The 11,782-nt window shown below is 40.8% G+C and overlaps 1 protein-coding gene across 1 annotated transcript; it reads left to right on the top strand.

Annotated features, from left to right (window-relative positions):
- Positions 1 to 8,769: 8,769 nt before the first annotated feature.
- On the top strand, positions 8,770 to 9,649 carry LOC101109940 (coiled-coil domain-containing protein 25-like). Its single transcript, XM_004021771.6, has 2 exons — positions 8,770 to 8,916; positions 8,957 to 9,649. The coding sequence occupies exons 1-2, from the start codon at positions 8,841 to 8,843 to the stop codon at positions 9,505 to 9,507; spliced, it is 627 nt and encodes a 208-aa protein (XP_004021820.2). The 5' UTR covers positions 8,770 to 8,840; the 3' UTR covers positions 9,508 to 9,649.
- Positions 9,650 to 11,782: the final 2,133 nt, after the last annotated feature.

Below are 11,782 nucleotides of genomic sequence, written 5' to 3'. Positions count from 1 at the left end.
GTACATATACACAATGGAGTATTACTCAGCCGTTAAAAAGAATTCATTTGAATCAGTTCTGATGAGATGGATGAAACTGGGGCCGATTATACAGAGTGAAGTAAGCCAGAAAGAAAAACACCAATACAGTATACTAACACATATATATGGAATTTAGGAAGATGGCAATGACGACCCTGTATGCAAGACAGGGAAAGAGACACAGATGTGTATAACGGACTTTTGGACTCAGAGGGAGAGGGAGAGGGTGGGATGATTTGGGAGAATGACATTCTAACATGTATACTATCATGTGAATTGAATCGCCAGTCTATGTCTGACGCAGGATGCAGCATGCTTGGGGCTGGTGCATGGGGATGACCCAGAAAGATGTTATGGGGAGGGAGGTGGGAGGGGGGTTCATGTTTGGGAATGCATGTAAGAATTAAAGATTTTAAAATTTAAAAAATAAAAAACTAAAAAAAAAAAAAAAGCTATGAAAAGAAGAGAAGCCAAAGGCAAAAGGAGAAAATAAAAGATATACTCATTTGAACGTAGAGTTCCAAAGAATAGTAACGAGAGATAAGAAACCCTTCCTTGGTGATCAATGCAAAAAAAAAAAAAAAAAAAGCAGAGACATTACTTTGCCAACAAAGGTCCATCTAGTCAAGGCTATCGTTTTCCAGTAGTCATGTATGGATGTGAGAGTTGGACTGTGAAGAAAGCTGAGTGCCAAAGAACTGATGCTTTTGAACTGTGGTGTTGGAGAAGACTCTTGAGAGTCCCTTGGACTGCAAGGAGATCCAACCAGTCCATCCTAAAGGAGCCCAGTCCTGGGTGTTCATTGGAAGGACTGATGCTAATGCTGAAACTCCAATACTTTGGCCACCTCATGTGAAGAGTTGACTCATTGGAAAAGACCCTGATCCTGGGAGGGATTGGGGGCAGGAGGAGAAGGGGACGACCGAGGATAAGATGGCTGGATGGCATCACCAACCCGATGGACATGAGTTTGGGTAAACTCCGGGCGTTGGTGATGGACAGGGAGGCCTGGCATGATGCAATTCATGGGGATGCAAAGAGTTGGACACAACTGAGCAGCTGAACTGAACTGTACCTTGTAAGCATGTTTTCCTTCTTTGGGCCACACTAACTAAAATACTAAATTTCAAAAAAATATGTTCCATGAGTGGTTTTAGGAAGAAGCTATTTCAAGTGTCTATCCTATTATCTTGAACCATAGGAAATTGCTATTTTCCTGGGGCAAACACAATTGAAGACAACACATTTCATACAGTTCAACTTTAATATTATAATTTTCCCCTAAGTTTCTTCTATAGTATTTTACTATGAAATACTGCAAACATATAGAAAAAGGAAGATTATAATATACATGGAGTAATATACATGTATTCCAAGATATACATGGAAATCCATGTACCCACCACTAATATTATCAAGTATTGTATCAATAATGTAATGTATTTCCTTTTGAAATTTTTCAATAACTAGAATGATGCAGTTTCACGCTTTTCCCAATCCTGGCCTCTCTGGAGGAGCTACAGGAAATATTCATTAGGATTTTATAGCTTCCTAACAGTATGTAAGTTTATCTTTCTTCCATGAAAGCAAGATCAGTTTATAGTTTCTTTTTGTCCATTGTGCATCAGTTTTTTTTCATGAAAAATATCTTTCCTATGCTTGTTTAGTCAGATTCCACTCAAATTACTGAATAGCCTTAGAACATTCTATCAACTGTGATGGAGAGAAGGAGCAAAGATAATCCTGAAGGCTGCCCAAGAGTGATCTGATTGAATATTCATACTGGTCCAAACCACCCAACCATCTTCTCTCAAGTACTCTCAAAAACTCTGAAAGAAAGATTAATATTAGAATGAAAAAAAAAAAAAACAGACAGGAATGAGAACAGCCTTTTCAGAAAAGTAGATGATAAAATAGATGTCAAATCATTAATTTGTTCTATTTTCTCACTCTTGACTTTGTGTTTCTATAAATTCTTTCTCTTTTTATCCCTCTTGTCTACTCAGTAATCTACACACATTTGTGAGATTATCTGCCCTTCCTGTTCATGCCATTTGGGGCCTTGGCTTTAGTATACACAATACTTTCTCAACACAAATGGAAAAATCAATCATGAATATTAAGGGAAAGCATTCATGGTGCTCTAAAGAAAGTCAAGCAGGGGGAGTTTACCTCAGGGGTCCCCCCTAACCTCTGGGATCTAATGCCTAATGATCTGAGGTGGTGCTGATATAATAATAGTAATAAAGTATCCAATAAGTGTAATGCTCTTGAATCATCCCCCAACCATCCCGCCATCCATGGAAAACCTGTCTTCCATAAAAACGGTCCCTGGTGCCAAAAAGGTTGGGGACTGCTGGTTACCTGATTTTATCCAGAATAGAGTTGTTCATATACAAATAATGCCTGCATGTGTAAGTACAGTTATAGAATCAGAGGTAGAATTTTTTAAATAAAAGTTTATTGGGCTGTAGGAAATATCTACCCCTCAGGAAGGAATCGGATAAGGCAATGGCACCCCACTCCAGTACTCTTGCCTGGAAAATCCCACGGATGGAGGAGCCTGGTGGGCTGCAGTCCATGGGGTTGCTCAGAGTTGGACACGACTGAGCGACTTCACTTTCACTTTTCACTTTCATGCATTGGAGAAGGCAATGGCAACCCACTCCAGTGTTCTTACCTGGAGAATCCCAGGGACCAGGGAGCCTGGTGGGCTGCCGTCTCTGGGGTCACACAGACTCGGACACAACTGACGTGACTTAGCAGCAGCAGCAGCAGGAAGAATAGTTCAAATATCCTTTTCAATCTCTAATTTTGATTAAGTTCGCATCATTGCCTCATGTCTGTATACTAGTAGCCATTTCATCCTGAATTACTCTGGCAGCCTTCAAAATTTAGTGGAGGATGGTGAGTTTCTGCTGGGAATGGATGAAAAATTGAAGTTCCCAATGAAGCATATTCTAATTGGAGTTTAAAAGTCTGCAGACTTTCCTCGGTATGTGAAGTCTACAAACTTCTATTTCTTGTGCAAAGCTTTCCTTGCCATGATCCTAGAGATTATCATACTGAGTAAATTAAGCTAGACAGAGAAAGACAAAATATATGATACTGTTTACATGTCAAATCTAAAAATTAAAAAATATTACAAATGAGCATAATATTAAATAAAAGAAAAAACAGAAACAGACCCACAGACATAGAAATTAAACTTATGGTTACCAAAGGAGACAGGGAGAGGATAAATTAGGAGTTTGGGATTAACTACACACATGTCTATATATAAAAAATATAACCAACAAGGACCTGCTATATAGCACACAGAACTATATCCAATGTTTTGTGATAACCTATAAAAGAATGTGAAGAAGTATGTGTTGTGTATGTATACATACTATACATATATATATTTCTGAAAAAAATCTAAAAAAGTCTACATTTATTTTTGTTTGTTTGTTTTTTGGTTTTTGGGGTTTTTTTTAACTTTTTATTTTTACTTTATTTTACTTTACAATACTGTATTGGTTTTGCCATACATTGACATGAATCCACCACAGGTGTATATGCGATCCCAAACATGAACCCCCCTCCCACCTCCCTCCCCACAACATCCCTCTGGGTCATCCCCATGCACCAGCCCCAAGCATGCTGTATCCTGCATTGGACATAGACTGGTGATTCGATTCTTACATGATAGTATACATGTAATGCCATTCTCCCAAATCATCCCACCCTCTCCCTCTCCCTCTGAGTCCAAAAGTCTGCTATACACATCTGTGTCTTTTTTCCTGTCTTGCATACAGGGTCATCATTGCCATCTTTCTAAATTCCATATATATGTGTTAGTATACTGTATTGGTGTTTTTCTTTCTGGCTTACTTCACTCTGTATAATCGCCTCCAGTTTCATCCATCTCATCAGAACTGATTCAAATGAATTCTTTTTAAAGGCTGAGTAATACTCCGTTGTGTATATGTACCACAGCTTTCTTATCCATTCATCTGCTGATGGACATCTAGGTTGTTTCCATGTCCTGGCTATTATAAACATTGCTGCGATGAATATTGGGGTACATGTGTCTCTTTCAGTTCTGGTTTCCTCGGTGTGTATGCCCAGCAGTGGGATTGCTGGGTCATAAGACAGTTCTATTTGCAATTTTTTAAGGCATCTCCACACTGTTCTCCATAGTGGCTGTACTAGTTTGCATTCCCACCAACAGTGTAAGAGGGTTAGGGTTCCCTTTTCTCCACACCCTCTCCAGCATTTATTGCTTGCAGATTTTTGAATCACAGACATTCTGACTGGTGTGAAGTGGTACCTCATTGTGGTTTTGATTTGCATTTCTCTAATAATGAGTGATGTTGAACATCTTTTCATGTGTTTGTTAGCCATCCATATGTCTTCTTTGGAGAAGTGTCTATTTAGTTCTTTGGCCCATTTTTTGATTGGGTCGTTTATTTTTCTGGAATTGAGTTGCATAAGTTGCTTGTATATTTTTGAGATTAGTTGTTTGTCAGTTGCTTCATTTGCTATTATTTTCTCCCATTCAGAAGGCTGTCTTTTCACCTTGCTTATATTTTCCTTTGTTGTGCAGAAGCTTTTAATTTTAATTAGATCCCACTTGTTTATTTTTGCTTTTATAAAAGTCTACATTTATGTGTGTGCATCTGAATCACTTTGCTGTACACCTGAAATTCATACATTGCAAATCAGCCTAACTTCAATTAAAAAAAAAAAAAACTTTCCTTGCCAAGGAAACTCTACATTTCAATTGTGATAGAGTTTCAGAGACCAGGAAGTAAGAGAATTGGCTTTTGTCGTATAGACAAATAAGAATATTTGGTTACTTGTGGTTTAATATCCATTTTTTAACTAGATTTGGGGAAAAACAGTGATAGTTGCTTTTGATGGAAAAACACCATTTATTTCCACTGAGATAATTTGAAAACTGCCAAACTAGTGATTACCAAAGTTTTCAATGTAATTTGTCACCAGAACTGGAGCAAAGATGATTGTAACCTTCCACACTCTTAAGACTGTATATGTGCGCATGTTTAAAAGCACACACTTCTAATAGTACTGTACACTGGTATATACAGGTAAGCTTTCATTTGCAAGTAGTTTGATATATGACCAGACTTTCTGAGTGAGTGACTCAATCTTTAGAATAAATGGTCGTGTAAGGTTCTGAGCATGAAGCTTTTCAAAATCTCAATTACAATCATCCCACACTCCAAATGCCATCTCCTGTTACTGTAGTCTGTTACTTCTGTTTGCTGACTCCAACAATCCACAGACATCATTAGGATCTACGATCCTCTGATATACCACCTCATCACCTGTCTGAATTCCGTGGTCTCTCTGAGCTACCTCACTCTCCAGCATCACCTTTTTCTGCTCTAGTGCCGTGTCCAGATCACTGCTTCAGGGCACAAGCATCTGGTCGCCTAGCTGCTAGTGTGGCTGGCTATTCTTGGCTCACAGTTGAGTTGTTCCTCACAGGAATTGCCCTCTACCAGAGAGAGCTGACTTGACCAAGATTATACCTTTTCCCCAGGTGTAAAGCGTCTGCCTGCCGTGCAGGAGACCCAGGTTCGATCCCTGGGTTGGGAAGATCCGCTAAAGAAGGAAATGGCAACCCACTCCAATAATCTTGCCTGGAAAATTCCATGGACTGAGGAGCCTGGTGGGTTACAGTCCATGGGGTCGCAAAGAGTCGGACACAACTGAGCAACTTCACTTCAGCAGGGTTTTACCTCCAATGACTGACTGATGTAGGGGTACAAAGATCCAGGATTTTTTTTTTTTTTTTTGCCTCAGTCAGCGACATCTCTGAATGGCCATCCCAACTCTGTTGTCCCAATGAGATCAGCTAAGGACTCTGCTCTGTTATAAATGCTTTGCACAACTTCCCTCTTTGCCCTGCTCCTCTTGCCTCCAATGCGACCATGGAAAACACCAGCACACGTCTTTATCTCAGAGTCAGCTTAGCAGAGAAGGAAATGTAAACAGATAGTATGATAAGTGACCCTAGAGGGCAGATTCTACAGTCAGCTTTTGGAATTGCAGCATCAGTCTCCAAGTTGGCATGAAGGACAGCATCACAGGTGGGAAATGGAATTATGACGGGTCCTGAGCATGTTGCTATGCTAAGATGGTTATACTGCCTTTGATGGGGTATACCCATGGAAAAGAATACCTGGAAAGACACAGTGTCTCAAGCCTTCAGAGCTATAGGAAATACTAATTATAAGAATATAGAATTGAAGAGCTGTTACTGGAGGTTGTTAAGCATGGTAGAAAGATAATGAAAGGCCAAGGGTAATAAATCATCAATTTAAGGCAAACAGTGAAAGCTGCTTTGGCAGCATGCGAAGCTCATCTGCTGCAGCAAGAGAAAAAAGAAAGCTAAAGATCAGGTCCAGGACTTAATTGGTAGTGGAGCATCATATAAGATTTAATTCTGAAACCTGGCAAGTCTATTATGCCAAGGTTAAGGCCTTGATTGGTAAGTAATGTGACTCTGAGATGAAATGGGAACATATGGGCATTTGAAAATTTTGAATGTCTAGATTTCTCTCGACATTCTGGGACTGCAGACATGACCCATGCCTTTCTGTTAAAGGTTAGCTCACCCCTGGCTTGACTGGAGAAGAATCAGCTTCCAGGCTACACTGAAGTTGTTGGTAGGATTTAGCTCCTTGAAACTGTAGGAGTGAGAGCTTCAGCTTTGTTGTTATCAGCCAGAGTTCGCCCTCAACTACTAGAGATCATGTATAGTTCCCTCCCACAGGTGGTTCACAATATAGTCTCTTAGATTGTCAGTACTAGCAGAAGAGCAAGAATCTCTGCTGGCAATAGTCTCACACATTGTAGTCTGGAGCTCATTTCAATGACTCCCATGTTACTAAACCCAATAGACAATTCCCATGGTTTGTCTTGTAATGTAAGAAACAATTGACACAGTTAAGCACACTCTTTCTTGAAACACTGTATTCTCTTGGTTTCTAAGATTTCATAGTATCCAGTTTTCCTTTCACTTCACTAGACTCTCTTTCTCAGTCTCTACTACCAATTCCTCCCCATCTTCATAATATCTTGCTGTTGGAGTACCCCAAAATTCATTGTTTAGACTTCTCCATTGAGAATTCCTCTGATAAATTCACTTGTATGGTCCCCGAAACCATATAAAAGCTAATGACAGCCATATCTATACTCTCTACCCGGGAATTTCCTCTGGATTCCAGACGTATATCCAATTACCTTTGCAAATTTTGCACATGAATGTCTAATAGACGTTTCAAGCTTACTAGGCCCAAACTTGAAATCCAGTTCTTCATTCCCAACTCTTCTCCTTCTACAGTCTCTTCTGCCTCCATTAACCACTGCCCTCTCTTCTGTTTTCTTAATCTAAAACCCCTGGGGTTATTCTGGAATGCACTCACTTATCCACGGTCTTAGTTCAGTCTGGCTGCTGTAAGAAATGACCATAGATTGAATGGCTTATAAACAACAGAAATTTATTTCTTATAGTTCTGGTCGCTAAGAATTTTGAGATTGTGGTAGATTCGGTGTCTGGTGAGGCATGCTTCCTGGTTCACAGATGTCCATCTTCTGCCTGTGTCCTCATATGGTAGAAGGGGTCAGGGAGCTCTCAGGGGTGTCTGCTATAAGGACACTAATCCTGTTCATGAAGCCTCCACCCTCCATACTTAATCACCTACCAACACCATTACATTGGGGTTAGGATTTCAAAATATGAGTTTTAGGGAGACGCAGATGTTCAGCCTGGACAACACGCAGTATCCAATCAGTAAATCTATCGGTTGTTTTTTTCAGGGTGTATGCAGAAGCTGACCACTTCTTCTCTCCTCTGCTACCTCCCTACTCCAAGCTACCAAAACCTCTCCACTTAGTTATTGCAACAGTATCCTAATTGGTTTCCCTGATTCCACACTCACTCCTTTAACACCTGTTCTCAGTACAAGTTCCAGAATAATCATCCTAAAACAAGCTTCATATATCATTCCTCTGCTCAGTAATTTCCAAAGGCTCCCTGACTTACTCCAATGGAGGCCAGTTCCTCTGCTGGTTTATCTGCCCTGTGCATTCTGACCTCCCCTCCTCTCCCTGAACTCATCTCCCAGGATGCTCCTGCTCTCTCATTTTATTCCAGCCACACTGTACTCAAACATCCATGAATTCCCTGCCTTCAGGCCTTTGCAGCTGCAATTCCCTCAGCCTAGAAAGCTTCCCTCAAATGTCTACTTTGTTTTTTTTTTCTTTTCTCTTCTCCTAAATTTTTAACCAAATGCCACCTTCTCAGTGAAACCTTCCCTAACCACATTATCTAAAATCACACCCTGTCCCTTCCCACACATACACTTCCTACTCTTTTCCCTCCATAAATCTTCATAACACTTTCCACTTTCTAACATATTCTAATTCAGTTGCTTCTTTCAGATAGTGTCTGTCTCCCCTGAATAGACCTAAGCTCCATAAGGGTGGAGATTACCTGCTGGGGTTTTTTTGCACAATGTTGATTTCCCTAAGGCACAGAATCGCGTAGTACACAGAGCCCAGAGTACATACTCCATGTGTGTTGAATAAATAAATCAATAAAGGATTAGATGAATGAGTAAGTGAATGAATGAATTAGTATAACTAAGGTCCACTTTGTTAGTATCAGTCAGGGCACCAGCAGGAAGCATGTGGAAAATTCAAATGGGGAAATTTAGGTAAGTTTAAAGAAGGAGGATCCTGAGCTTCCAGGTTTGAGTACTGCTGCTGGGCGCTGTAGTTGTCCCACCGCCGCTGGGATCATGGTGTTCTACTTCACCAGTAGTAGCGTTAACTTATCTGCTTACACTATTTACATGGGAAAGGATAAATTTGAAAGTAAGTTTTCAAAAGCATTTGATCTTGAAATTTTCAGCAGATGAAGATCTGATAAAGTATGGCTGGCCTGAAGATATTTGGTTTCATGTGGACAAACTCTCTTCGGCTCATGTGTACCTTCGATTACATAAGGGAGAGAAAATAGAAGATATTCCAAAGGAGGTGCTGATGGACTGTGCCCATCTTGTGAAGGCCAATAGCATTCAAGGCTGCAAGGTGAACAATGTGACTGTGGTGTACACCCCGTGGTCTAACCTGAAGAAGACGGCCGACATGGACATGGGCCAGATTGGCTTTCACAGCCAGAAGGATGTGGAAATTGTGACAGTAGAGAAGAAAGTGAATGAGATCCTGAACCGATTGGAAAAGACCAAAATGGAGCAGTTCCCAGACCTAGAGGCAGAGAAGACATGCAGAGACCATGAAGAGAGAAATGAGAAGAAAGCCCAGATTCAGGAAATGAAAAGGAGAGAAAAGGAAGAGATGAAAAAGAAGAGGGAGATGGACGAGCTTAGGAACTATTCATCACTAATGAAAGCTGAGAATGTGTCTTCAAATCCGGATGGCAATGATTCAGACCAATTCATGTGAATGGAGAAAAGGACCTTTTAAAGATGTGAATTTGGGGCAGTGTGCAGAAGTTTTCATTTCATCTATGTTCTGAGTCATAAAAAAACAACCAACTAAAATTCTGCCTTCATAATATTCTACAAATATTACCAACTTCAGAGTTAAAAAAGTGTTCCCTTTTTTTGCTGTCAGCAAAGGATCAGATGAATATATATGTATATATAAATGTGTATACAGTATAGTTGGACTTTAATACAGCATATAACTTTAGGAAAGTGAAAATATTTTTGCCAGAACATGCCTTGGAACCTCGCGAAAGTTGGCCACCCTTGTTCTTGGAATAGACTCTAGAACGAACCAACTCTGAAAAGTATTTCTATTACTGCGGTCTGTCCTGAAAACAGATGCCTTGAAAAGCTCCTCATATTCTTAAAATAGTCTCAGTTCTGTTAAGAAGAACATATTGATGAGCAATATAAGTGAATGTTCCTCTCACCCCTGACTCCCTGATTAAGGAAAAAAAAAAAAAAGATCTGGGTTTTGAAAGTGATGGCGATATTTTCAGAAGATAACTGGCTTTGGTGGTCATATCCCATAGTGCCACCCGAGTTTGTTAATGGATCTGCCCTCATCTCTCAGCTTCTCCAGGCTTCCACCTGCTACATCCTTCCTTTTCCCGTTGAGAGCCTCCACCCAGGCACCATCAGACTTAAGAAAAAGAATAGTCAATGTTAATCAGGGTTGGGCCTTAAGGCAGTTTTTACCTGAGCCCCAAGTTGTATATTACAGCTTCTGGCTCCAGAGTCATTTCTCAGCAGTGAGGGAAGAAACAGGAAGGAGTGCTCTGTGAATTCCTTTGAAGATGTAGGTTACCTGGTTTCTGTCTTGGGATGTTGCATAAAGCCCAAGCCTACTTGGCAATTATGGTTTAGAAAGACTTAAGCATTTCACTTGCCAGCTGAGTAGTTTGTTATTTACTTTGAAATAATATTTATTTTGAGTGGTAATCCCGGAGTTCAGATTCCTTAGCTGTAGACTCAGTAACTTAATAGGTAACAGTCCTGCTCATCTGAACCACCTGCCTTCCAGGGTGATTCTGAATAGAAGAGAGATCTCTGTGACAATCTGTAAAGCAACTGCTATGGAAAGAGACAAAACAATGAAAAGGAAAGACACAAAGTCTGTGGGTCAGAAGGCAGAGAGGTTCACACTTTAACCACACCCAGAAGTCTTCAGCTCTGTTCCAACCCAGCAAAAGCGCCTCCTCCAACAGATATTCCACCTGTAATAGTAGAATAGAAACAAGACTTATTTCTGTTTTTCCCAAGTTGGTGTGTGGGGTTGAACTGGAAAACGTCTTGGGCCAAATTTTGAGAGAGGGTGCAGAAGATGACTGCATAGATTAGTGATTATCTCTGTATATATGTCTCATGATAGCCCGGAATTCTGTGAGTTGGAAATATAACAATAAAGACTCATGTTTTATTTGGGAGAAAAAAATAAAATAAAGAAGGAGGTATTTATAAAATGGAAGGGAACAATAAGGATGGTGAAATACCCAAAAGCCAAAGAAAATGTGGTATCTACACCTCACAGAGCAAGGGCAGGAATCAGGTGCAGGAATAAGAAGAGGGAACTTGTAAGACCAATTTGGGGGTGGGGAGGGGCTTCCCTGGTGGTCCAGTAGTGAAGAATCTGCCTGCTAATGCAGACGACATGGGTTCTTTCAATCCCTGGCCACCTAGGAAGATCCCGCATGCTGTGGGGCACCTAAGCCCATGCACCACCACTGCTGAGCCCATGCAGCGCAGCTCCAGAAGTCTGGGTGGCCGTGAGCCTATGTTCAGCAATAAGAGAAGGCCCCACAATAAGAAGCCCACACAGCAAAACTAGAGAGGAGCCCCCGCTCTCCGCAACTAGAGAAAGCCCCTGTGCTAGCAACAAAGACCTAGTGCAGGCAATAAATAGATAAATAAACATTGTTTGAAAAGACAAGTCTGCCCAGCAGTTGTGGACTTCATTTGGGATGCAGCCAATCAGAGGAGACCCAGTAGGAAAGGAGCCTGGAAGATAAATACCCAGAACTTGCCTCCTGTTGCCTCATGTATCCTGCTGATGCCTTTCATCGGCCAAACCCAACTGCAGGTTGTGGGCCAGGAAGGCTCTTAATACAGCCCTGAACAGCCAGGGCTTGAGCACAGAATTTGGAAAGTGAATCTGGAAAGGAAAATGGAAAATGTCCTGCACGCTTGCTGTCACCCTCTGTCACTTACAATATTTTATGGGATGGGATAGA

The sequence above is a fragment of the Ovis aries genome, chromosome 26 (assembly GCF_016772045.2).
Source record: "Ovis aries strain OAR_USU_Benz2616 breed Rambouillet chromosome 26, ARS-UI_Ramb_v3.0, whole genome shotgun sequence".
In the NCBI taxonomy this organism is placed as follows: domain Eukaryota; kingdom Metazoa; phylum Chordata; class Mammalia; order Artiodactyla; family Bovidae; genus Ovis; species Ovis aries.
This window is presented reverse-complemented; position numbering and strand designations above follow the sequence as displayed.

Coding starts and splice junctions, on each gene's coding strand:
- LOC101109940 (XM_004021771.6), top strand. CDS start 8,841: ATGGTGTTCTACTTCACCAGTAGTAGCGTTAACTTATCTGCTTACACT. Junction 8,917..8,956: donor GGGAAAGGATAAATTTGAAA/GTAAGTTTTCAA, acceptor AATTTTCAGCAG/ATGAAGATCTGATAAAGTAT.